This window comes from Procambarus clarkii, chromosome 7 (genome assembly GCF_040958095.1).
Source record: "Procambarus clarkii isolate CNS0578487 chromosome 7, FALCON_Pclarkii_2.0, whole genome shotgun sequence".
NCBI lineage: Eukaryota > Metazoa > Arthropoda > Malacostraca > Decapoda > Cambaridae > Procambarus > Procambarus clarkii.
Genome location: NC_091156.1, coordinates 29365792 through 29389120, shown reverse-complemented (window position 1 = coordinate 29389120; position 23329 = coordinate 29365792). Strand labels below are relative to the sequence as shown.

Below are 23329 nucleotides of genomic sequence, written 5' to 3'. Positions count from 1 at the left end.
CACATCACTTCCTAGTGCATTCCATTTACTAACTGCTGACACCGAAAAAGTTCATTCCCAATGTCTGTGGCTCATTTCGGTACTAGATTTTCACCTGTCTCCTTGTACGTATACCACAAGTTTTAAATACATCCTTGTCTACCCTGTCAATTACCTCGAATTTTGTGTAGTGATCGTGTCCCCGGGCTCTTCATTCTATCGACGTGAGAGACAGTTTCCTCAGCCTTTCCTCGTAACTTTTGCCTCTTGATTCTGGGACTATCCTAGTGGCATACCTCTGAACTGTGGCATACCTTTTCCAGCTTCGTTTTGTGCTGGACAAAGTACGGGCTTCACGCTGGGGCCGCATACTCCGTGTTCAGGTTTGGGTGTTGTGCAGTGTTGTAGGTGGGTACCTTCTGTGTTTGGACAAGTGGGATAAGGCTGCTCTAGCCATTGAACGTAGGTGGTTAGTATTGGCCACGAGTGCAAGTACTTTTTGGTTTTCTTCAAAAGTTTAGTTGCAGTTCTCCTTGGTAGTCTTGTAATAAGTGTGCAATGTTGAGGTCTGCAATAACTCCTAGTGTCTTGTTGCAAATTTTAACTTTGCATTAATTTTAATAATTATTTAGTTAAGATAATTGCTTCAGTATTGGAAATAACTGCCGTTAGCTTGAAATAGCACACTAAACAAATGTAGCTACCTCCAAAATATAAATTTTAATTGCAAAATTTAAAGACTTAACTACTTTTTACACACGAAACAATTTAATGTAATTCGTATCTACAGTGTTGTACAGTCCCTACTGGCCCAACTTGATGATGGCCTGGGAGCAAAAGGATGACGCCAATATGCACTTTGTGTTTTATGAAGACTTGAAAGCTGACATTAAGAAGGAACTTGGAACACTGAATGAGTTCCTGGGCACCAACCTCTCCCAACAGCAGCTTGAGAATGTAAGTGTCATGATTACTCTTCCTATTAATGGTTTAACTCTTCGAAATTAACGCATGGTTTTAGGAAGGCTGTCCTAAGTTGACTTTCAGAACTTTGTTTTTATTTGTACATGCAAGCATGAGCATAAATACACTAAAACAAGAACAAAACAGAAATTACAAAATCACAAAAGCATAAATGGACAAAATTAGACAATAAATACCAGCCTGAAGGGCCGACAACAAAAACACAACAAACATAATGCAATACCGTACATAAATAACGGTAGAAGACATGAGGGTAACGTTAGCTACACACACACACACACACACACACACACACACACACACACACACACACACACACACACACAGAATGCATATAATAACAATAAACAGAACATAGCACAAATCACAAGTTAAAATCACAAAAGCGCACAAGTACAAAATTACAAAGGGTGACAGGGTGGACAAAGACACACTTTAGCACGGGTGGGACATGAACAAGGGGACACAGGTAGAAACTTAGTACCCAGATGAGCCAGAGAGACGTTAGAATTTTTTCAGTGTCAGAGTAGTTAATACATGGAATGCACTAGGAAGTGACGTGGTAGAGGCTGACTCCATACACAGTTTTAAATGTAGATATGATAGAGCCCAGTAGGCTCGGGAATCTGTACACCAGTTGATTGACAGTTGAGAGGCGGGACCAAAGAGACAAAGCTCAACCCCGCAAGCACAATTAGACGAGTATAAAAACATAAAATACCGACCTGAAGGGCCGACAACAAACGCCCCGTAGAAAGCACAAACATAATGCAAGACGGTACAAAATATATAAATAGGACAATACATAATGCCCAAACCTGCACTCCATAACCCAACCTTGAAAACACAATACAAAACAAGCCTACCGGCCCCAGAAACACACACGGAGAGGCACCAATACATAATGACAATAAGAAAAACTTCATTTCTTTGTTTTTATGAGTTATATTTTTAAGTGGGAATTCATAATAATTGGAATAAAAACAGGCATTGCCACAAAGCAGCCCAAAGGGCACGCAACCACGCCACAAACAAGCGCACATCGGAACTCGCAGGAACCGGAAATATGGAGCATGCAGGAACCGCCAAAACAAACCCGGTCCATTACACATCACACTAAATTGATGCATCAAATGAACAAATCCACAAGGGCCGTGACGAGGGTTCGTCACAGCCCTTGATGCAAGGGCGAAGAGGGAGAACGGCCTATTGACATAGCTTGAGTGCAGGGAGGAGTTCTGTGAAACCCTGGTTCGTGCCTCGGAGAGGGTGCGGGATCCAGTAAGTTCAGTAGAACTTCGGATTCAACTCGCTTTAACCCTGTTGTAGCTCAGTCGATTAAGGCAGTGTCTGGGCTGCTCCCGGACGCAGGTTCGAATCCTTGTCACGGCCCTTGTGGATTTGTTCAAACCCGGTCCACCCACACATACTTGCAACCACACCCCACATCCACGGACACAACCCCCACAACACACAGCAAACAATAAATCACTTGAAAGGAGGAGAAACCTCAATGGGAGGTGAATATTTCTCGGGGAACTCGTACAGAGGATTTGTCCTTGCAGGCCTCCCATATCAAATATTCCATGTCGGTAGGGTAACGATTTCCCTGCTTCAGAGGGAGGCCGCTTAAATTCGGGAATGGCTAAATCGGGCGGAAACGGTAGCTCCCGGAGCTGGTTGACAGAAGTCGCATAACGAGGAGTATGGCAAATCATCACCTCCGTGGAAGTAGAAGATACCAAAAAAGCATACGTAGGCCGCAGAGACGACCCCGCCGCTGGATGCACAGGAGAAGGCGAAGGCTGCCGAAACGGTAACACCGCCGTCGATGAAACAGGGCACAAGGCTGGGGGTATGGAACCCCCAGAGCAAGCAGCCATTTCTCGGCCCCATTTCGCCGACACGCCAAATAATACCCTCCCGCTCGCAACTCCAGTCAACAAATTCGACTCTGAACTAGTCCGGAGTACATAGTGTATATGGGATAAAATGCGTGGTTGGGAGCGAGGCATGTTGCCCCAGGGCTGTTTTGGGACCTCTATTTAGCAATGTAAAAAAAAAATTTGACTTGGCAGAGACAACCTGGTGGCTGAGCGGACAGAACACTGAACGCGTGATCCTGTGGCCCCGGGTTCGATCCCGGGCGCCGGCGAGAAACAATGGGCAGAATTTTTCACCCTAATGCCAGTTTTACCTTGCAATAAATAAGTACCTGGGAGTTAGTCAGCTGTCACGGGCTGCTTCCAGGGGGTGGAGGCCTGGCAGAGGACCGAGCCATGGAGACGCTAAAGCCCTGAAATCATCTCGAGATAACCTAAAGATAACATTAGCAAATAATGATTTATCAATATTCAAACTATACAAATAGGGCGGAACATGAATTATGAAAATAAAGGCCAAAAGATTACCCAAGGTTCTAAAAAATTATGGAAGATTGGTAGATGGAGTTTATACCTTTTGAAAAAAAAACAAATGGAGGGTTGAGTGATAAATACCAGTTACTCTTTGTAACTTTGACAGTGTGTTGGCGATCAAATAACCACATCTTTAACTAAAAGATTAAAGTGTTGTGATGGAAGAATGTGAATGGGGGGGGGGGGGGGAAGGGAAAGGGGGAATGTTAATAAAACTCGTATGAATATAATTTAAAATACACTGCAACACACGCATTGGCTTAGTTTAGAATCGGGAGAGACCTTGGTAAATACTTGTTTCAAAATGTTGTTTTTGGAACCTGTTATTGGGGGTAACATTAAGATTACTAATATGGATGATTTAAGTCTTTAGTGATGACTAATAGATCACTTGCAGTTAACCTTTATTATTTTTATTAAAGCATTGCGAAACGTTCAAAGTAACTGGGATCTTTTTACAATACAAAATATATTTCAATTTTTTAGTATTCTCTTGTGGGTATTAGTAAGTTACTGGGGTTAGGTTTAGTAGTATGAATGTTATTGGCAGACTAAATGGCTTGTAACAATTATTAATGGCACTAAATATGATCAGCAACACTTACATATGCCTTAATGTGGAAGATTGTGATGAAACGCCAAACATAAGAAATTGTTGTGGTCGTGTTTGTATCATTAGTAAATGTCCCCACTTCCTTGTAATGAAGTTCATTAATGGTAATTATCAGTGTGCATGAATGCATGACTCGATATTCCTTTCCTTCAGTTAAACAAGTTAATTTGATGTTGGAAGGTGGGTGATGGAGAACGGAGAGACTGTGAGAAGAGTATTAAGTGAAACCAGAATGAACTTTTAAACCTCTTTTTCTTAACGAATAAACTCTACTAAACATGAATATGAATAAATGTTTAAAGTTTCGGTTTAATGTACTGAAAACACTACATGTTAGTCATTCTAAATTGTTGGGTCACATTTGCTGGAGGGAAATGTTGCTGAAAACACAGACGTTCGGTTCTCAGCGACCCTGGTTTACCGCGGGCTGGCAGTGACGCTGGTTTATCGCGGGCTTGTCTGAACCTGATATATATGGCGACGGTAGTAGAATTGTCCGATGCGGTAGACTTGTTCCGGAATAACCGGCTTCTTGGACCGCCGCCATTTTGAGTTGTAATGATTATTGGTACAGTGTAATGGTCATTAAATTATTTTGCTTAAAGTTAAATTCCATGTAGAATGTTCTTAGACAAGAGATTCTTATACCATTCTTAATATAAAATACTTTGGTATCTTATTTTGAATAGCATTTACCCCTGCCCCCTCCCGGTTTTATTTTAGTTTTCCATTTCTACAAACAGATAGATTAAATGGACGACGATCAATGCTATACTCTGGTTCCTATGAAGCTTTTTGGCAAATCTTAACAGGAACAAGTCTTGAGTGGGAAAGATTATTGGCCCACTTTTAATATATTAAATTTTAATCACTAGGTATGCTTATAGAAATTAATTCAGTTAATACTGGTGGAACATGGAATTAGCAGTCACTTGTGCTAAACATTGCACTCCATTCGCCTATCCCACTTCAACCCAGTTTTGTTATGCTAGGTAACACTTCAGATTACATAATTTGTTCAAACCTATTCTATTTTGTGTACTCCTATTTATCTGCAGGATAGAGCTCTAGCTCTTCGATCCCGCTTTTCTAGCACTTGGTCGCCTAATGCAATGACTCCTGACCTAATTTCCTATCATACCTGCATTTAAGTTTGAATAGTTACCCACTACCCTGAAGCTAAAGGAAAACTTTCCAACATAACTATGCAAACAGTCTCGAGCTTCCATCCGTGCCCCCTTGTTCTAGTGACATACATTGTAAAATGTTTCCACCTTGTCAATCCCATTCAGTTTTATAAGCCTGTATCATGTCTTCCCCCCCCCCCCCACCTGCCCCCCTGCCCCCTGCCCCCCCCCCCCCCCCCCCCCCCCCCCCCCCCATCCCTCCCGCCTTTCTAACCTAGTCGGGTTTAATTCCTTCAGTCTGTCTTCGTACCTCATTCCTCACAGCCCGTTGCAAATTACTACTCCTTTTCGAGCCTCCTCCTTTTTGTTTCTATTTTTTATGGGAGCGGCATACTCAGACTGGTCTCACATAAACAGTGAGAAATTAGGGCGGAATACTCAGACTGGTGTATCTAAAAACGGGGGCTCGAAAAGACGCAAAAGTTTGCAACGAAACTTGTCCTAAGGTTGTGAGGGATAGGGTATGAACAGCGTCTGAAGGGACTGAACCTGACGACACTAGAAAGGAGCGGAGAGATATGGAGACTTCAGCGGATTGACATTGGAAATAGACAAAATGTTCAGAATACTAACAGATCAGAGGCGTGTGTAGACTCGTCAGAGATGGAAACTTTGGTTTAGAGACGTTAGGCAGTTTTCATTTAGCGTGAGAGTAGTTGTAAAACAATATGAACTAAAGGAGCACATAGTGGATGTGAGAGTTGTGGATGCGAGAGTTTTGTGGAAGGGTGTGGGTGTGTACTTCCCTAGTTGTGCTTGCGCGGGTTGAGCTTTGGCTCTATGGTCCCGCATCTCGACTGTTAATAAAGTAGACAATAGGTTCAGATTCCTGAGCCTATTGTCTACACTTAAATCCATGTATGGAGTCTGTCTTCACCACATCACTGCTAAATTCATTCCATCTGTTAAGTACCGACAGTGAAAGTTTTGTCAGTGGCCCATTTAGGTACTCGGTTGCCACACCCGTGTCCTTTTACCACCTGTTAAACTTTTTCCTTATCTACCCTATAAATTCCTGAGAATTTTGCAGTAGTGATCATGTCTCTCCTAACTCTTGTCTTTGACATGAGGTTGTTCGTTATAATTCCTCATAGCTCATTCGTCTCGGCTCCAGACTAACCTGGTGGCATAACTCTGAACCTTTTCCAACTATTTGAGTGGATGTGGACTCTACGCTGAAGCCGCATATTCCAGAATTGGTCTGCCGTGATGAAAGGTTCTGAATGATTCCTTTAAAGTATGATGGCAGTTCTTATGTTCGCTAGCCTTGCAAAGGCGCTGATGTTATCCTTTTGATGTGGGCTTCTGGGGCCAGGTCTGGTGTGATATAAACCCCCTCCCACTTCCAGACTCCTTCAGGGGTTTATCTCCAAACTTATTCCTTGTTTGACCTCCTGCTCCCAACACCTATCTTTATCACTTTGCACCATTAGAGTTGAACTCTAGTAGTCATTTGTTGGACCAGTCTTAGGTCTGTCATTCTCCCGTCTTAATCATTCTCATAGTTTTAGCGTCGGCAAACAGAGGAATGAGTCTACTTTCTGGAAGAGAAATCGCATAAATCAAAAAAGATAGGTCAGAGTACAGAACCCTGTGGGACTCCATTGGTAACTTCACGCCAATCTGAGGTCTCACTTTAACAGTCTCTCTCTGCATCCTGTTCTTTAGGTACTCCCTTATCCGTTGGACCACCCTACCAGTTACTCCTGCCCGTTTCTCCAACTTGTGCACCAGCCTCTTAAGGGATGCTGTGTCAAAGGCGTTCAGATAGTCCAAGAAAATGCAGTCTGCCTACCTTTCTTTTTTGCTTAATCTGTCACCTGACCGTAGAAATCTATTAAACCTGAGAGGCAAGATTTATCATTTACCAGGGTTCATTTACCCTGAACCCATGTTGTTGTCGCAAAGTAAATTCTCTCCAGATGAGCTAGGTTTTTATTTTTCTAAAGATCTTATCCATCATAAGCCATCGTATCCATCGACCTCATCCATCCATCATATCCATCGACCTCGTCCATCCATCATATCCATCGACCGGCTCCCTCCCCAGAGGGAGCCGGTCGGCCGAGCGGACAGCACCCTGGACTTGTGATCCTGTGGTCCTGGGTTCGATCCCAGGCGCCGGCGAGAAACATTGGGCAGAGTTTCTTTCACCCTATGCCCCTGTTACCTAGCAGAAAAATAAGTACCTGGGGGTTAGTCAGCTGTCACGGGCTGCTTCCTGGGGGTGGAGGCCTGGTCGAGGACCGGGCCGCGGGGACACTAAAAGGCCCCGAAATCATCTCGAGATAACCTCAAGATCACCTTGCTTGATATTAAAGTTACACAAGCCTTTTCGTCCATTGTCTCTTGCCTGTCACCTTTTTTGTATATTTGGACTACATTAGCAGTCTTTCATTTTTCTGGCAAGTCTCCAGTGACCTCCTATACTCCATGGAGAATGACAATCAAACAACTTCTACTTTCAGTACCCATGGTGATGTTTGTGTGGCGTGTACTCGCTAAGTTGTGCTTCTGGGGGTAGAGTTTCGGCGATTTGGTCCTGCCGTTCAACAGTCAATAAACAGGTGTACAGGTTCCCGAGCCTATAGAGCTCTATCATATGTACACTCCATACACGTTTGAGTCTGGCTGCACCATATCACTTCCTAATGCATTCCATTTATTAACTACAGCCACTAAAAAAAAAATTCTTTATGGCTCATTTGGGCACTGTTTCCACCAGTGTCCCCTAGTGCATGTGCACCTAGTGTTAAATAAACTGCCTACTCTATCAATTAGTTTTTAAAGTGACCAATTCCAATGTTTCTAGTTGTGCGGGTTTAATTTTTAACACGGACAGACGGTCTGTCTCGAGGTTTTTTATTATTTTAGATTGGTCGGTCGCAGCTGTATAACTCTCGTACTATTTACTGCTAGGTAAACAGGGCCATCAGGGTGAAAGAAACACTTCCCATTTGTTTCTGCCATCACCGGGGATCCATCCCAGTTCCCTAGGATAGTCGCGAGCGCTGTCCACTAAAGTGTCTGGCACCGTGTGAATGGGGTAGTGGGAGGGAATTTGAAAATGTTAGTAATATTGGTTCCTTCCTCCAGGTTGCCCAACACACTTCTTTCTCCTCGATGAAAGCTCGAAGTGAAAAAGACGCTGCAAATTATCACCAAGGTGCCCAGAGGCGCGAAGGAGCATTCTTCAGGAAAGGTGTGTGGAAATAGTTAAGAATCTAATTGTAAAGTCGACTGTAATACTTAACATAGTTGCTGGAGCTTTTGTATTGTGAACGTTTTGGCTTGTCTGAGTTAAGCGCAGATCTCCTTTAACTAAAGAACCATGTTGACATAATCGAAGCGACTGGATTTTTTTTTAATCGGTGAGATAAGGGACTGCCATCAAGATATTTCTAATGCCTCATGTGATCATACCATGACTAATTCCATCAAATAAGAGCGAGTGACATTTTCTTTCCTGAGGAAAGAACGCAAATTCACTTAAAATGTGTTAGGCTCTGCTCTGTACCCTGGTGGACCTCAACTTTTATAACCACTAAGTGAGCTCAACAGGTACCCTTGTGGCAGAGGTTTGTTATTGGCAACTGTGATTGTTTCACCGGAGCTGTGAGTAGGACGACCTACGTGAAGAATATTTTCTAGTGTTATAATTTCATGGCATAACACTAGGCTATGTTATCAAAGCCTCTTAATACATGCACGGCCCTAGGCAGTGCATGTATTAAGGAGTACTGTTAAGGTTTGAAAGTATAACCTGCATATCTCTATAGGCAGAATATTACTTATTTTTTTGTTTGTGATAATTTTATCGTCAGTTCGTGGGGTGAATCACTTCATTTAAATTATTACACAAAATAATTGACTGATACACAGGCTTCTGTACCAAATGGCAAGATATATAGTTAAATTAGTCTGCCTGCTAGAGATTTTGTTCCTTAAGTGGTACAAATAGGTTTTCTCAACTAGTTCAAGTATAGACTGCTATTTGCGTAGTTGGCTCGTCTTGGACTCCAGGAAGACATCTCCTGTGGTCAGCCTTGCTGTGGCTGCTGGACCATCTCTGGCTATTGTTGTAAAGCCCTCGGCTTTCCGTCGGTCTTGAACGCCTTGATGGTAGTCACATTCGCCTTGACCTTCGGGTGAGCAAGATTTAGATGGTGTTGTACCATCACCTGCCGGAGGTGGACCTTTACCACCGTCTCATTGCTTTTAATGAGCAGAATTAACGTTTTATTGGTCCTGCTCGGTTGCCCGAGCAAGGGTTTGCTCGTGTTAAATCATTAAATTATGATTATCATAATGGTTAAATTATGGTTAATCCAGCTTTCATATCACTTGCTTATATGGCAACCAATCCTGACTAGACTCGGTGGCTGCCGACCCCGAAGTCCTTCATAAACGTTTAGCATAGTGCATTAAAGGTTTTCATATATATAAATTAGTTTCGGCTACGACCTATAGTTACATAACTATAATTCTTTGTATAATTAGGCAAATGGATTTCATAATTTTTGGAAAGTTTTTCATTTGAAGTACACGAGCGAAGCATTTATGGAGTAGATTTGAACAGAGGTTCTGTAGAGGACAGTTTGAGATGAGCTAGAATATCAGTCGTGAGTAAACATAATTCACAAAGTTTGTTGGATTAATAAACCTTTGACCTTTGATGACGCCGGTGTGATAATTTGGAGAAAAGGCTAAACATTCATTCTGAGGCTTGAACTCTCCTCACAGCACCTTTTTTTTCTTTTAAACTGCTCGAAGCGTGTAACTATTAATGCCCCTCAGTGTATTGACTAAAAAGTTTTTAAACACAATCCTGAACACCTAACCTGCCATCTACCAAACTATACGCAATCCCAATAAAATACTTTGAATGCATAGAATGATAAAATTGCTCGATGCATCTTGGAGTCTACTGCAGCTTGACAGTAATGCTGGTGGATGGTTTGCCACATGTTGCCTAGACTAGCAGGCTGGTTTGTGGGGCCCCTGATTACCTGTCGATGATTGAGCATCAACGCCCCCTCCGTTGTTTCCTTGTGGTGAGGGAGCTCGCGTACACCTCTCGGGTACCAGCGAGGGTTGCTCCCGCCTCCTTTCCTATCCCTCTTAGAGTTGTACGTGCAAAAGAAAACATGGGGGGGGGGTCTTGTGACCACCGGCTGGAGGGGTCGCCCGTGAGTGGCTTCCCAAAGTGGATGGCTGGGTTTTCAGGCTGGGGCGAAAGGGAGAATGAGGACTTTGCACCAGTGTAGGAGAATGGACGAAGCAGGAGGACTCTTAAAAAGAGAGAGCACTGCTGTGGACGGCGCACCCCTTCTGTGCTCGGCCTCCCTGGCTACCCTGGTAGCTGTTATCCCTTGTTTCCAGGTCCCAGACGTTTTAAAATGCATGATATATGGATACTGATACCTCTTACCAGGCTCATATGGTGGGCGACCAAGGGCCCCCCCCCCCACCCCAGGTCTGTAATGGAAGACTGGACTCTGTAGCCACCGCTACATTGGGCCCAGACCGGTTTAATCCAACCCCCCCCCCCCCCCCCCCACTCCTCCTCCCTTCCCTCTGTGGTAGGGTAGAGTCCAAATCCCCCCAGTGGTGACCATCGTCCCCTAGGTTGACCATCGTCCCCCAGTCTCAAATTGTGACTACTGAGCCTTTTACCCCCCCCCCCCTCCTCCTCCTCCTCCTCTCCTGGGGGTTCTCAACGCCGTCCCCCGCACAGCCGCAATCGCACGATCCCTTCCCGTACTATTACGTACCACGCCTTGTTTGGTCATGCTACACGGCTAAATACTTTGATCTCTACCATGTGGATTCTACTCCTGATTTCTCCCTCCATAAAACCCCCTTGATTCGGTAGATGCCTTGCTTTTTAACCCCACCCGTTTCAGTATACGTATCGTCGCTACTCCTTCTAAGGATGCAGCTACCCATTTAGCTGCACTGTCCTGCATTGGGAAGACCTCTGTTTAGGTCTCCAAAAACGCTTGGTTTAATGTCAGTGTTGGTACTTCTCCTCTGCACAATGTTGCGACTAGTGTTAGGGACCTAAAAGACTGACCCGAGGATATTGAACATATCCTCGTAGCTCCAGGCCATTCTGTCCTCAAGGTGGATACGCTCTCTACCCCCTCGTGGTCGTCGCCCTAAACCCCTTAGAGTTGTGTAAATTGCCTTTTGATAGGACCCTTCTGCCCTCTAATTCTTGCTGGTGCCAGATGCTCTGAGAGTTCATTCCCTGTCCTAGACTTTGCAATAAGTGCTGGAAGTTCAGGCACGGTGTCTTAAAATGTATAGTGAATATATACCCCATATGTGGGGACGATGATGACACGAAGTTCTCCCCAGGCTCGCTGCCTGAATTGCAGTGAGGCCCACCCTACCTTCTCCCGCTCGAGTATGCACTATTATCTTGAAGCCGTCCTCAACTTAAAACACCGGGATTGTCTCACTTTTCCTGAAGCAAGACGCAAAGTTCGCCATCTTGGCCCTTTCGCTGGCATATCCTATGCTTGCGTGTTGCGTTCTACCTCTCCTCGTTCTTCCCACCCTAGTCAGTCTCAACCGTTTGCAGGTCTTGGACCCGGACATGGCCACCGGCGCCTCCACTGTTCCTTTTTGTCCCTAAAGAGCCCCCCTTCTGGTTCTCCATCTGAAGTTTTCCCCCCTTTCCTACCCAGTCTGCCATGTTTTCTATCCCTTCTTTCCCAGATCCTTCTTCCCATCCATCTCCCCCCCCCCCCCCCCCCCCCCGCCTCTTGGCCCTCTACGCCGCCTGTCTATTCAGGCTGATGTCCATCACACTCCAGCAATCTTTTAACTCTCGTTCATCTTCTGTTAAGACAGTTGTCTGTCTCCCAGTACGTTGTTGCTGGAACACCTGTCCTCGAGTCAGAAGTGAAAGCCTGGCTCATCTCCTTCCTCCTCCACTAGCGGGTAAGAAGGCATCGCATTCTTCCTCCTCTCCGCCTCCACCTCTTGACACTCTCGCTCCATCCCATTCCATATTTTGGTGATCGGGCCCCCTGTCCCAGCTATGGAACCCCTGATTCTCTATGTTGCTGCCCTTGTTGAGGTGCATTCCCCGTTTTTTGCCCCCCCCCCCCCCCCCCTCCTGTTTTCCTTGACTGCCCCTCACGGTTGTTTTCTCCTCGGGACCCTGCTCGTCTGACTCTGGTCAGTCCTCCTGCTCTTCTCTCCATCCGTATTTGGTTTACCCATGCCCCCTAACTCTGACTTCGCTGATCCTGCGCTTCTTTAACATGCTGTGTTCCTTTTTCATCTTTGTTTCTTCATTGTTTTCTGTTACTGTCCTTTCTCTTCTTGTCGCCGTCTATTCTTCAATGGAATATTCGTGGATATTAGGCCAATTTCAATGAACTCCTAATTTCAGTTTTTTGCCCCCTTTGTATCAGTCTCCAGGAGCCGATGCTTGGTGCTCGTCCTGGTCGCTTGTGGCTATTCCTTTCTCTACCCACTTCCCCCAGCTATTGCTGGGGCCCGTGCCTCTTCTGCTCTCTTGATTCAATCTGATGATCCCTTCGTACCCCTACTTTTCCGATGCCTCTCCAATGTTCTGCTGCACGTGTCATTGTGCCTATATGGTACACAGTTAGCTCCCTTTATCTCCCCAATGGCCTGCTTTCTCTTCCTATCTTAAATACCTTCTGGACTCCTTGCCGAAGCCTGTGCTCCTGCTGGGTGATTCCAATTGTCGACATACCCTCTGGGGTGATGCTCTGACAAACACCCGGGGTTGCCTTCTTGAACCGTTCATTCTCATTTCTTCCCTGTTTTCTGAATTCTGATGAGCCCGTTCATTTGGTTTCAGACTCGCACCCTTTCCTGTCTTCATCTTTCTCTACTCGTCTCTATACTTGGATTTCACGTGGGGGGTTTTATGACCTCCATGGCAGTGACCATTTCTCATCCCTTGTTGCCTTTTTCTCTTCACCTTCCTTTCCCTTCCTAAGTGGCAGTTTGCCAAGGCAGACTGGAACCTATTTACCCCTCCGTGCTACTCTCTCTGACCTCCATTCTGCTTCTCCCTTGCACCATATTTTTTTTATAACGCCTTCTTCGACGCAGCCCTCGGCTCTATTCCTCGCTCTTCCGCTCGGTGACCACGGAAGTGCGTTCCTTGGTGGAATGTGGACTGCCTCGAGCTGTCCTCTGGAAGAGAGACCGCCGCTGGCAGACGGCCCATTCTCGTCTTTGTTTCAGGAGGCGAGTGCAATAGCCTATAGTGCCATCCGTACAGGTAAGCTAGAGTGTTGGATGTCTTGTTTCCACCATTACGTCCGAAACTCCTTTGTTATTAATATGGAAATGTATCGGCATGATAGCGAATAAGTTCGTTCCTGATGTCTCGCCGGTCCTTCACCTCCGTTGTGCTCTTGTGGTGGTCCCGTTGTACGTCGCGACCGAACTGGGTTTTCACTTTTCTTCAGTTAGCTCTGGTTCTCGTCTTCCTTAATCTTTCCTTCTTCGTAAACCTGTCTTTGAAACTCCTTTAGATTTCTGCACTTCTCAGACTTCCCTATAACGAGCCCTTCCTGTGTCTCTCTGTCTGTGTCTGTGTTTGTCTCTGTCTGTGTATTACCTAGTTGTTTGCAAGGGTTGAGCTTTGCTCTTTCGGCCCGCCTCTAAACTGTCAATCAACTGTTTACTATTTTTCTCCATACGCCACAGGTACCTATTTACTGCTAGGTAACAGGGGCATTCAGGGTGAAGGAAACTTTGCTCATTTGTTTCTGCCTCGTGCGGGAATCGAACCCGCGCCACAGAATGAAGAGTCCTGCGCGCTATCCACCAGGCTAAGAGGGGCCCCCCCCCTGGTGGGTGTGTGTGTGTGTGTGTGTGTGTGTGTGTGTGCGCGCGTGTGCATACGTGTGTGTGTGTGTACGTGTGTGTGTACGTGTACGCATGCACGCACGCGCTTCAGTCTTCCATAGCCCTGTGCAGTTCTACTGCTGCGGGCTCGGATGGCAATTATGAAATGCTTTGCAATGTCCCTCCGTGCTCGTCTCTGTTTTACTTGGAGTCTGTATAATCGGGTCTCGGAGTCGTCGTCAGTCCCTGAGGACTAGCTCGATGCCGTTGTCCTCCCTATTCGGAAAAAGGATCTCTTGGGACATCCCCTAAAGACTTCCGCCATATTGCCCTCTCGTGTTCCCTGCAAACTCTTTAAACGTAATTTCTAACGTTAGTTTGATGTGATTCTTAGAACACTATCACCACCTCTCTTCTCAATTTGGTTTTCGCAAGTGCCACAGTACAACAGATGTCCTTGTGAACTTGGAGGTCTATTAGCACTGCTTTTGCTGCAAAGACCTCCGTTGTTGCCGTCCTTTTGACCTGGAGAAGTATTAAGACACCATCCGGAGATATCATGTTCTGTTCCTACTTCATTCTTTTTCGCCTTCGTGGTAATCTCCCTTTTTCTCAAAAGCTTTCTCTCTCGTCGTTCCTTTCAGGTGAGGCTTGGTACCGCTCTCTGCCTCTTTCCAGCAATAAGAGGATGTGCCCGAAGGTAGCGTTATGAGCACTTCTTTTTTCTGATTGCCCTCAATGGTCTTTCCTCGCTTCCTTCTGGCGTCTTCTCTATGTCGAAGATCTTGCCCTTTGCTGTCGGTGTGATGATTCGCCTCTCCAACGGCGGCTTCAACTGAGATTGATGCCGTATCGTCTTGGGGCCACCGATCATGGGTTCATGTTCTCTACATATAAGACTTGTGCTATGACACTTACTCGGAGGGATGTCGTTCTTCATCCCTCTTTGTCGATTAATGGTGTTTCCTTGTGGGCAAGGATTCCGCAAAGCTTTTTGGGGTTAATCTTTCACACTCGTTTGTCTTGGTCGCCCCATATCTAATGCCTCAGAGTTGAATTCTCTAAAGGCCCTTACACTCCTTCATGTATTGTCCCATACTTCATGAGGAGCAAATAGGCGCATTTTCCTCACTTTACATTCCTTTCCCGTCCTGTCCTAAACTCTTATGGTTGCTTTGCGTACTCGTCAGCTTCTCCTCCTACTCATCGTCGTCTTGATGCTTTCCACCATACTCGGTTGCGCCTCAGCTCTGTTGCCTTTCATTCGACTCCCACCCTCAGCTTGCATGTTGACACTGGCTTCCTATCTCTCCAGGACTGCCGTAATCGCAACTGTCTGATAAAGTATATACTGGTAAAGATATACGATAAAGTATAAACTGTAGTTACTAGTGGCTTTAATTATTCGGGTATGGATTCTCTTGCGCAGTCCTTGCAACATCCTTCCTCTCGCTTCGGCCATGCTTTAACTTTTACCCCTCCTGTGGTTTCCTGTTCCTCTTCCCCACCTTCCTCTTTGTCCAGTTATCTCGCTTACAGGATTCTTTTTACAGTTCGTCTTGGTAATATTTCTCCTTTGTGTTCCTTTCTAGCCCCTGTGGAGTCCCCCCCCCCCCCCTTCGGAAGTTTGTTCACCCTTGACTCGCATCACTAAAGCTTTTACCCCTCCTATGATTCTGAAACGCCTTTTCCTTGAGCACTTTTCACATTCCTGCTCAGTTTCCAGCTTCACCGATGGGTCTAAGTCTGCGGACGGTGTAGGCTACCGTTTTCCTGACTGCACGTTTGTGTCCACTACCTCCGGAGACTAGAATCGTCTCGGCAGAACTTTATGCTATTCTCTCTGCACTTCGTCCTCCTGCTTTCTCGTTCTCAATCTTCCTTTGTAGTTTTCGTTGACAGCGTAGTGTCCACATGGAACTCGGGTCCTCTAATCTAGTACATCCAGTGGTCGTTGAGAATTAGCATTGATGTTTATTTCCAGTAAATTTCAGTCTGAGTTTTGGCCGAGTCCCAGCCATTTTGGGGTCTTTCAATGAGCATGCAGATGCTGCTGCTTAGGGAAGCTGTCCGCTCTTGTCCCATCTCCCATAAAGGTATTCCTTGGGTAGACTTTCCCAGTTAATCATTCTCCATCCTTACCCATTGGCGGGATTCTTGGTATTCTGTTACTGGTAACATACTGCGTACTCTTAAGAGCAGTGTTTTCTCGTGCCGTCGTCCTACCACCGTAAACCAGCGATGGGAAAACGGCTTCTGGCGAGGTTGCGTTTTGGTCATACACACTTGACTCGATCACTTAATGGAGCACAGCCCTGCTCTTTATTGTCCAAACCCTCCGTGGTGCCTCCTTGCTGTGGTGAGAGGCTCGCGTACACCTCCCAGGGACAGGTGTGGGTTGCCTGTGCCCCCTCTCCTGCCCCCCATTTGGGTGGTGTACGTGGTGAAGGGGCACCATGTAGGGGCCTTGTGAGCCATCGGACCACCCGCTGGAGGGGCCGCCTGTGAGAGGCCGCCCTGAGTGAATGGTTGGGTGTCCAGGCTAGGGCGAAAAGGGGGACTGGGGTCTTGGCACCAGTGTGGGAGAATGAACGAAGTAATAGGACTCCCCTGTTGAAAAGTGGGAGCACCGCTGGGGACGACACACCCTTCCTGCACTGGCCTGTGGTCGGCCTCCCTGGCTGCCCTGGTAGGTGGTATCCCTTGGTTCTGGGTCCCATCCCTTATATATTGGTTTGCTGTATGGATGACGACCTTCACTACTAGTAACCAGGCTCATAGGGTGGGGCGACCAGGCCCCCCGAGTCGGACCGTCCTGGAAGACTGGGATCTGTAGCCTCCGCTATAGGGCCCGGTTTAGGCCCAGACCGGACTCTTCCCCCCTGCTCTCCTCCCTCCTCTGGTTGGGTCGATCCCCAACCCTGCTGCGGTGACAGTCTCGTCCCCTTGCACGGCTCCTACTCTTCTTGTGACTACTGCACCTCTCGACCCGTCTCTCTCTACAGGTTCGCATCGCCGTCCCCGCCACGGCTGCTCTCGTATGCTCCCTTCCCATCCTACTTCGCTCCATGCTGTGTTTGGTCCTGCTACACGGGCGAAGTACTTTGATCTCCAACCTTTGGATTAAACTACTACTAAAGATTTTTCTTCATAGGCATCTTATCGATTCCGTGGATGCCTCAATCGCCTTAAACCCCACTCGTCTTGGTACCCGTGTCGTTGCTGCTCCTTCTCAGGATGCGGATACTTGCTTGGCCGCCTTATCCTTCCTTGGCGAAACCACTGTTCGGATCTCGAAGAACGCTTGGTTGAATGCCAGTGTTGGCACTGTTCTCTTCCCGCACCATGTTGCGACCGGTGTTAGGGATCTCAAGGACTGCCACGAGGATATCAAGCATATCCTCGAGGCCCAGTGTCATTCTGTCTTCCAGGTGGATACATTTACTCATCACCCTCGTGGTCATCGCCGTCTGCCCCTTCGGGTTGTGAAGGTTACCTTTTGATGGTAGGACCCTTCCATCCTCTGTCATTCTTGCTGGTGCCAGGTGCTCCATTCAGGAGTATATTCCATCTCCTTGGCTCTGCAGTAAGTGCTGGAAGCTTGGGCATGGTACCCTCAAATGGTCTAGTCCTGTCTCTGTCCCCTGTGTGGAAGCGAGGGTCACTCTAAGTTGGAGTGCACTTCTCCCCAGGCTCGCTGCCTGAATTGCGGTGAGGCCCACCCTACCTTGCTGCGGTGACCTCGGGGGGCCTCGTAGCCTGGTGAATAGCGCGCAGGACTCGTAATCCTGTGGCGCGGGTTCGATTCCCGCACGAGGCAGAAACAAATGGGCAAAGTTTCTTTCACCCTGAATGCCCCTGTTACCTAGCAGTAAATAGGTACCTGGGAGTTAGTCAGCTGTTACGGGCTGCTTCCTGGGGGTGGAGGCCTGGTCGAGGACCGGGCCGCGGGGACACTAAAAAGCCCCGAAATCATCAAGATAACCTAAAGATAACCTTCTCCTTTGCGTGTCTTCATTACAAACTTGAGGTGGCTGTCCTCAGCTTGAAGCACCGGGACCATTTGTCTTTTCCTGAGGCTCGGCGCAAAGTTCATCGTCTCCCCTCTTTCGCTGGTGTCTCCTATGCTCGCATGGTGCGCTCTTCCTCTTCTCGTCCTTCCCGCCTTCCTCAGTCTCGCAACCGTTTCCGAGCCTTAGACCCAGACACGCCCACCTCCCTTGTTTCCCTCCATTCTGTCCCGAAGGGTCCCCCCCTCCGTTCTGTCCCGAAGGGTTCCCCTCCTGGTTCTGTCTAGGGCTCCCCTTCTTTCTACCCAGTCTGTCACGTCTCCTGTGTCTTCTATTTTCTCTCCCCTCTAGTCCTCCTTCCCGTCCTTCTCCTCTCTTGGCTCTCCACGCCGCCTGACTGTGTGGGCCGACGTCCATCGCTCTGTCTCTTCTCTTATCGAGACGGTGGAGTCTGTTGCCCAATACGTTGCTGCTGGGACACCTGTATCTTTGAGTCAGAAGCGGAAACCTGGCTCCTCTCCTTCCTCCCCTGTCGGTAAGAAAGCTTTGCTTTCTTCTTCACCCCCTATCTCTGATTCTATCGTTCCTTCCCCTCCCACTTCGGTGGAGGAGCCCCCTGTTCCTACTGTGGGGCTTTCTTTAGACCCCGGTTCCATCTTGGTTACTGCCCTTGCTGAAGTGTGCTCCCTTCTTTCTGCCTCCCCCCCCCCCTTTCCTTCTCCTCCAGACCCTGCTCGTCCACCTCTGGTCCGTCCTCCTGCTTCTTTCCATCCTTCTTTACTCGGTTTACCCATGCCATCTAACCCTGACTTCGCTGACCCTGAGCCAGACTGTTTTTTTAGCGTGCTGTGTTTCTTCTTCACCTTTTCCTTCTTTCTCTGTTGCTCTCCTCTCTCTTTGCTGATGTCTTTTCTTCAATGGACCATCTGTGGATTTTACGCCAATTTCCTTGACCTCCAACTTCTCATTTCACAGTTTTCGCCCCTTTGTCTCCAGGAGCAGATGCTTGGTGCTCGTCCTGGTCGCTTCCGTGGCTATTCTTTTCTCTCCCCTCCCCCAGCGACAGCTAGGGCCATAATTTTTCAGCTCTTGATTCGCTCATTTATCCCCTTTTTTTCCTCGCCTCTCCACTGTTCTGCTGCCCATGTCTTTGTGGTTTGTTCCATTTATTTCCCCCCCCCCCCCCCCACACTGTCCCACTTTCTCTTACTGATCTTAAACAACACCTAGACTCCTTGCCGGAGCCTGTGCTCCTGCTGGGTGATTTCAATTGTCATGCCCTTTGGGGTGATGTGCTGACAAACACCCAGGTTCGAGGAGGCAACCCCTTCATCCTCTCTTCTTCCCTGTCCCCTCTTAATTCTGGTGAGCCCACTCATTTGGACTCTCGGACTCGCTCCCTTTCTTTTCTCGATCTTTTTGTGCTCGTCATCCGTTTCCTTAGATTTCGGGTGGTGGGTCCTTGATGACCTCCATGGCAGTGACCATTTTCCTATCCTTGTCACTTTTATCTTTTCGCCCTCCTCTCTCCTTCCCTAAGTGGCGGTTTGCAGAGGCTGTCTGGCGCCTCATTACTCTCCGTGCTACCATTTCCGACCTCTCCGTTCTGCCTCTCCCTTGCGCCCTCCTTCTTTTTCATGCCATTGTCTTGGACGCTGCCCTCCACTCTATTCCTCGCTCTTCCTCTCGGGGAACGCGGAAGTGCGTTCCCTGGTGGAGTATGGACTGTGCTCGGGCTGTCCGCTGTAAGCGTGCAGCCTGGAAGAGACATCGCCGCTGCCAGACGGTTGAGTCTTTTCTTTTGTTTCGGAAGGCGAGTGCGGTGGCCCGTAGGACCATCTGTGTGGCTAAACGTACTTGCTGCGAGTCGTATGTCTCCTCCGTCACGTCCGAAACTCCTCTTCCACTGGTCTGGAAGCGTATCTGCGAGATTGCGGGTAAGTTCGTTCCCGATGTCTCACTGGTCCTTCACCTCCATGGTGATCTTGTGGTGGACCCGTTGTGGGTTGCGACCAAACTGGGTTCCCATTTCTCCTCTGTTAGTTCTGGTTCTCATCTACCCCAATCCTTCCTTCGTAAGCCTCTCCTTGAATCTCTTCCTTTAAATTTGTGTACTTATCTTCACCTTCCCTATAACGATACCTTCTCTCTATGAACTTCAATCTGCCCTAGCCCTTTGTGATTCTTCGGCAGCGGGCTCCAATGGCATTCGTTATGAAATGCTTCGCCATCGCCCTCCATGCACGTCTCGGTATTTACCGAGTCTGTACAATCGGGTCTGGGAGTTGTCGTAAGTCCCTGAAGACTGGTTCAATGCTGTTGTCCTCCCTGTTCGGAAACCAGGGTCTCTCGGGTCATCCCCCTAGGACCTCCGCCCTATTGCCCTCACAAGGTGTCTGCAAGCTCTTTGAACGTATGGTTAACGTTCGTTTGATGTGGTTCTTAGAACACTATCGCCATCTCTCCCCTTCTCAATTTGGTTTTCCCAAGTGCTGCAGCACAACGGATGTCCTGGTGAACTTGGTCTATATTTGTAATGCTTTTGCAGCGAAGACCTCCGTTGTTGCCGTCCTTTTTGACCTGGAAGAGGCTTACGACACTACCTGGCGGTATCGTATTCTGTCTCAACTTCATTCTTTTGGCCATTGTGGGAACCTCCCTCTCTTCCTCCAGAGCTTCCTCTCTTCGTTCCTTTCGTGTGCGGCTTGGTACTGCTCTCTCTGCCCCATTTCAGCAGTACGAGGGTGCACCCCAGAGTAGTGTTCTGAGCACTACTCTTTTTATAGTTGCCCTCAACGGTCTTCTTTCCTCTTCCTTCTGGCGTCTTCTCTGCTCTCTGTTGATGATCTTACCCTTTGCTGTCGGTGATGATTCAAGTCTCCTTCAACAGCGGCTTCAACTTGCGATTGATGCCGTGTCGTCTTGGGCCACCGATCATGGCTTAAAGTTCTCTGCGTCTAAGACTTGTGCTATGACTTTTACTCGGAAGTATGTCGTTCTTCGTCCCTCTTTGTCGCTTTATGGTCATCCCATTGTGTACAGGGATTCCGCAAAGCTTTTGGGGTTAGTCTTTGACACTCGTTTGTCTTGGTCAGCCCATATCTCTTACCTCCAAGTTGAATGCTCTTAGGCCCTTAACCTCCTTAAGGTTTTGTCCCATACTTCTTTGGGAGCGGATAGGCGCATGCTCCTCTATTTGCACTCCTCTCGTCCTGTCTAAACTCGATTATGGTTGCCCTGCATACTCTTCTGCTTCTTCTCCTAGTCTTCGCAGTCTTGATGCTTTGCACCGTACTGGGTTGTCTCTCGGCTCTGGTGCCTTTCGTTAGACTCCCGCCCTCGGTTTGTATGTTGACACTGGCTTTCTCTCTTCAGGACCGCCGTGATCGCTACTGTCTTCGCTATCTTGCGCGGTCCTTCCAACAGCCTACCTCTCGCCTCTGTTGTGCATTGACTTTTCCTCCTCCTGTAGTTCCTGTTCCTCTTCATCGTCTCCCACTTTGTCTGGTTATCTCGCTTATGGGATTCTTTCTGTTCATATTTGTAATGTTTCTCCTCGTATTGTTCCTTCCCTACCTCCGTGGAGAGTCTCCCTTCCCATTTTTTGTATGTCCTTGACTTGTATTCATAAAGCCTTTACCCCTCCTACAATTCTAAAAAGCCTCTTCCTTGAACACTTTTCTTCGCACTCCCACTCTATTTCCATCTTCACCGATGGGTCTAAGTCTGCGGACGATGTGGGCTATTATGTTTTTCCTGACTGTACTTTTGTCTCCTCCCTTCAGAGGCTAGTGTCTTTACGGCAGAACTTTAAACTATTCTCTCTGCTCTTCGGCTCTTGCTTTCTCATTCTCATTCCTCCTTTGTGGATGTAGTACTCTCGTAGTGCCCTCATGGCTCTAGGGTCCTTTAATCCTGTACATCCGGTGGTCATCGAGATTCAACATTGGCTGTTTCTTATTTCTAGTAAATTTAAATCGGTAGAGTTTTGCTGGGTTCCCAGGCATATTGGCGTTTCTTTCAATGAACGTGCGGATGCTGCTGCTGAGGAAGCTATCCGTTCTTGTCCCATCTCCCGTAAAGGTATTCCTTGTTCAGACTTTTATCCTGTTATTCATTCCTCCATACTTGCCCATTGGCAGGGTTGTTGGTCCTCTGTGGTTAGTAACAAGCTGCGTACTCTCAAACGTAGTGTCCCCATGGCCTTTCTCCTACCACCGTAACCGGCGGTGGGAAATTGCCTTGGCACGGCTGCGGGTTGGCCATACTCGCTTAACCCACGGTCACTTAATGGAGCGCTGCCCTGGTCCTTATTGTCTAAATTGCGTTGTCCCTCTTACAGTTGTGCATATCCTTGTTGAATGTCCTGATTTCCAGGACGAGCGTGTCTTGCTTTTCAACCGTCCTTCAGTCGCTTGTCTCTCGATAGAATTCTTGGTGAATTGGATGCTTTTGATATTGTTCGCCTTGTGTGCTTGTTCTCGTGTTGGCATTCTTAGTGATATTTGGCGCCCTCTGATTATTCTGCACATTTGATGTTGCTACATAGCCTTCCGGGTTTGGTGCTTTGTTTTGACAATTGCTTACTTTTCTCAGGTGAAATTGGAGACTGGAAGAACCACTTTTCGCCAGAGCTCGAGCAAGAGATGAATCGGTGGATCGAGAAGAATCTTGGAAACATTATTTTCAAAAGAAACTCTAGTGTCTCTGCACATGGCACCAAAACACTTGTTTAATGGTTGTTTTAATGGCTGATAATCTGATTACAGGTACATGTTGAATAGTTTAAAAGTTTCTAATGCCTTCAATAACTTTTAATATACAAATGGTAGGTGTAATGAGCTTTGTACAGTAAAAATAATTTACTGAGATTGAGCAACTGAACCCTGGTGCTCTTATAATTCGGTTCAGTAATAGTTATCATAATTCCATTGCTCTAACATGCATTTGAATACTTAAATTGGATTCAACAGAGCAAACCTATTTCTAGAGTAGAGCTTTCAAATAAGTGTTAGGCATTAAACTACATTGCTATTAAAGTTTTAAACGCTTGTGAGAATAGTTTCACGTTTAACAAACTCCATTTTTGTGATGTTTTTCTCTGGCTGATGCCGTGATTCCTGCCCACAGCCAGGTTACACATGCACATGTTACACAGGCGATACAAACGATCAGTATAAACTGTAGTTACTAGTGGCTTTAATTAATTATTCGGGCATGGATAGTGCAAAATTTCCCTTGGTGGGGTAAATGGATATGAAATGCATTACTTGATCCATCCATTTGGATCGT

General features: G+C 47.0%; 1 protein-coding gene across 4 annotated transcripts in view; it reads left to right on the top strand.

The window, feature by feature from the left end:
* LOC138357343 (sulfotransferase 1A1-like) overlaps positions 1-23329 on the top strand; it is a 46078-nt gene that overhangs the window by 22715 nt on the left and 34 nt on the right. For all 4 annotated transcript variants that reach the window (XM_069314025.1, XM_069314032.1, XM_069314037.1 and 1 more), the window contains exons 6-8: positions 770-936; positions 8277-8382; positions 22634-23329. The exon at positions 22634-23329 is cut by the window's right edge and continues 34 nt beyond it. In XM_069314025.1, the coding sequence (XP_069170126.1) occupies positions 770-936; positions 8277-8382; positions 22634-22773 (413 nt within the window). In that variant the 3' untranslated portion in view covers positions 22774-23329. The remainder of the gene's footprint in view (positions 1-769; positions 937-8276; positions 8383-22633) is intronic.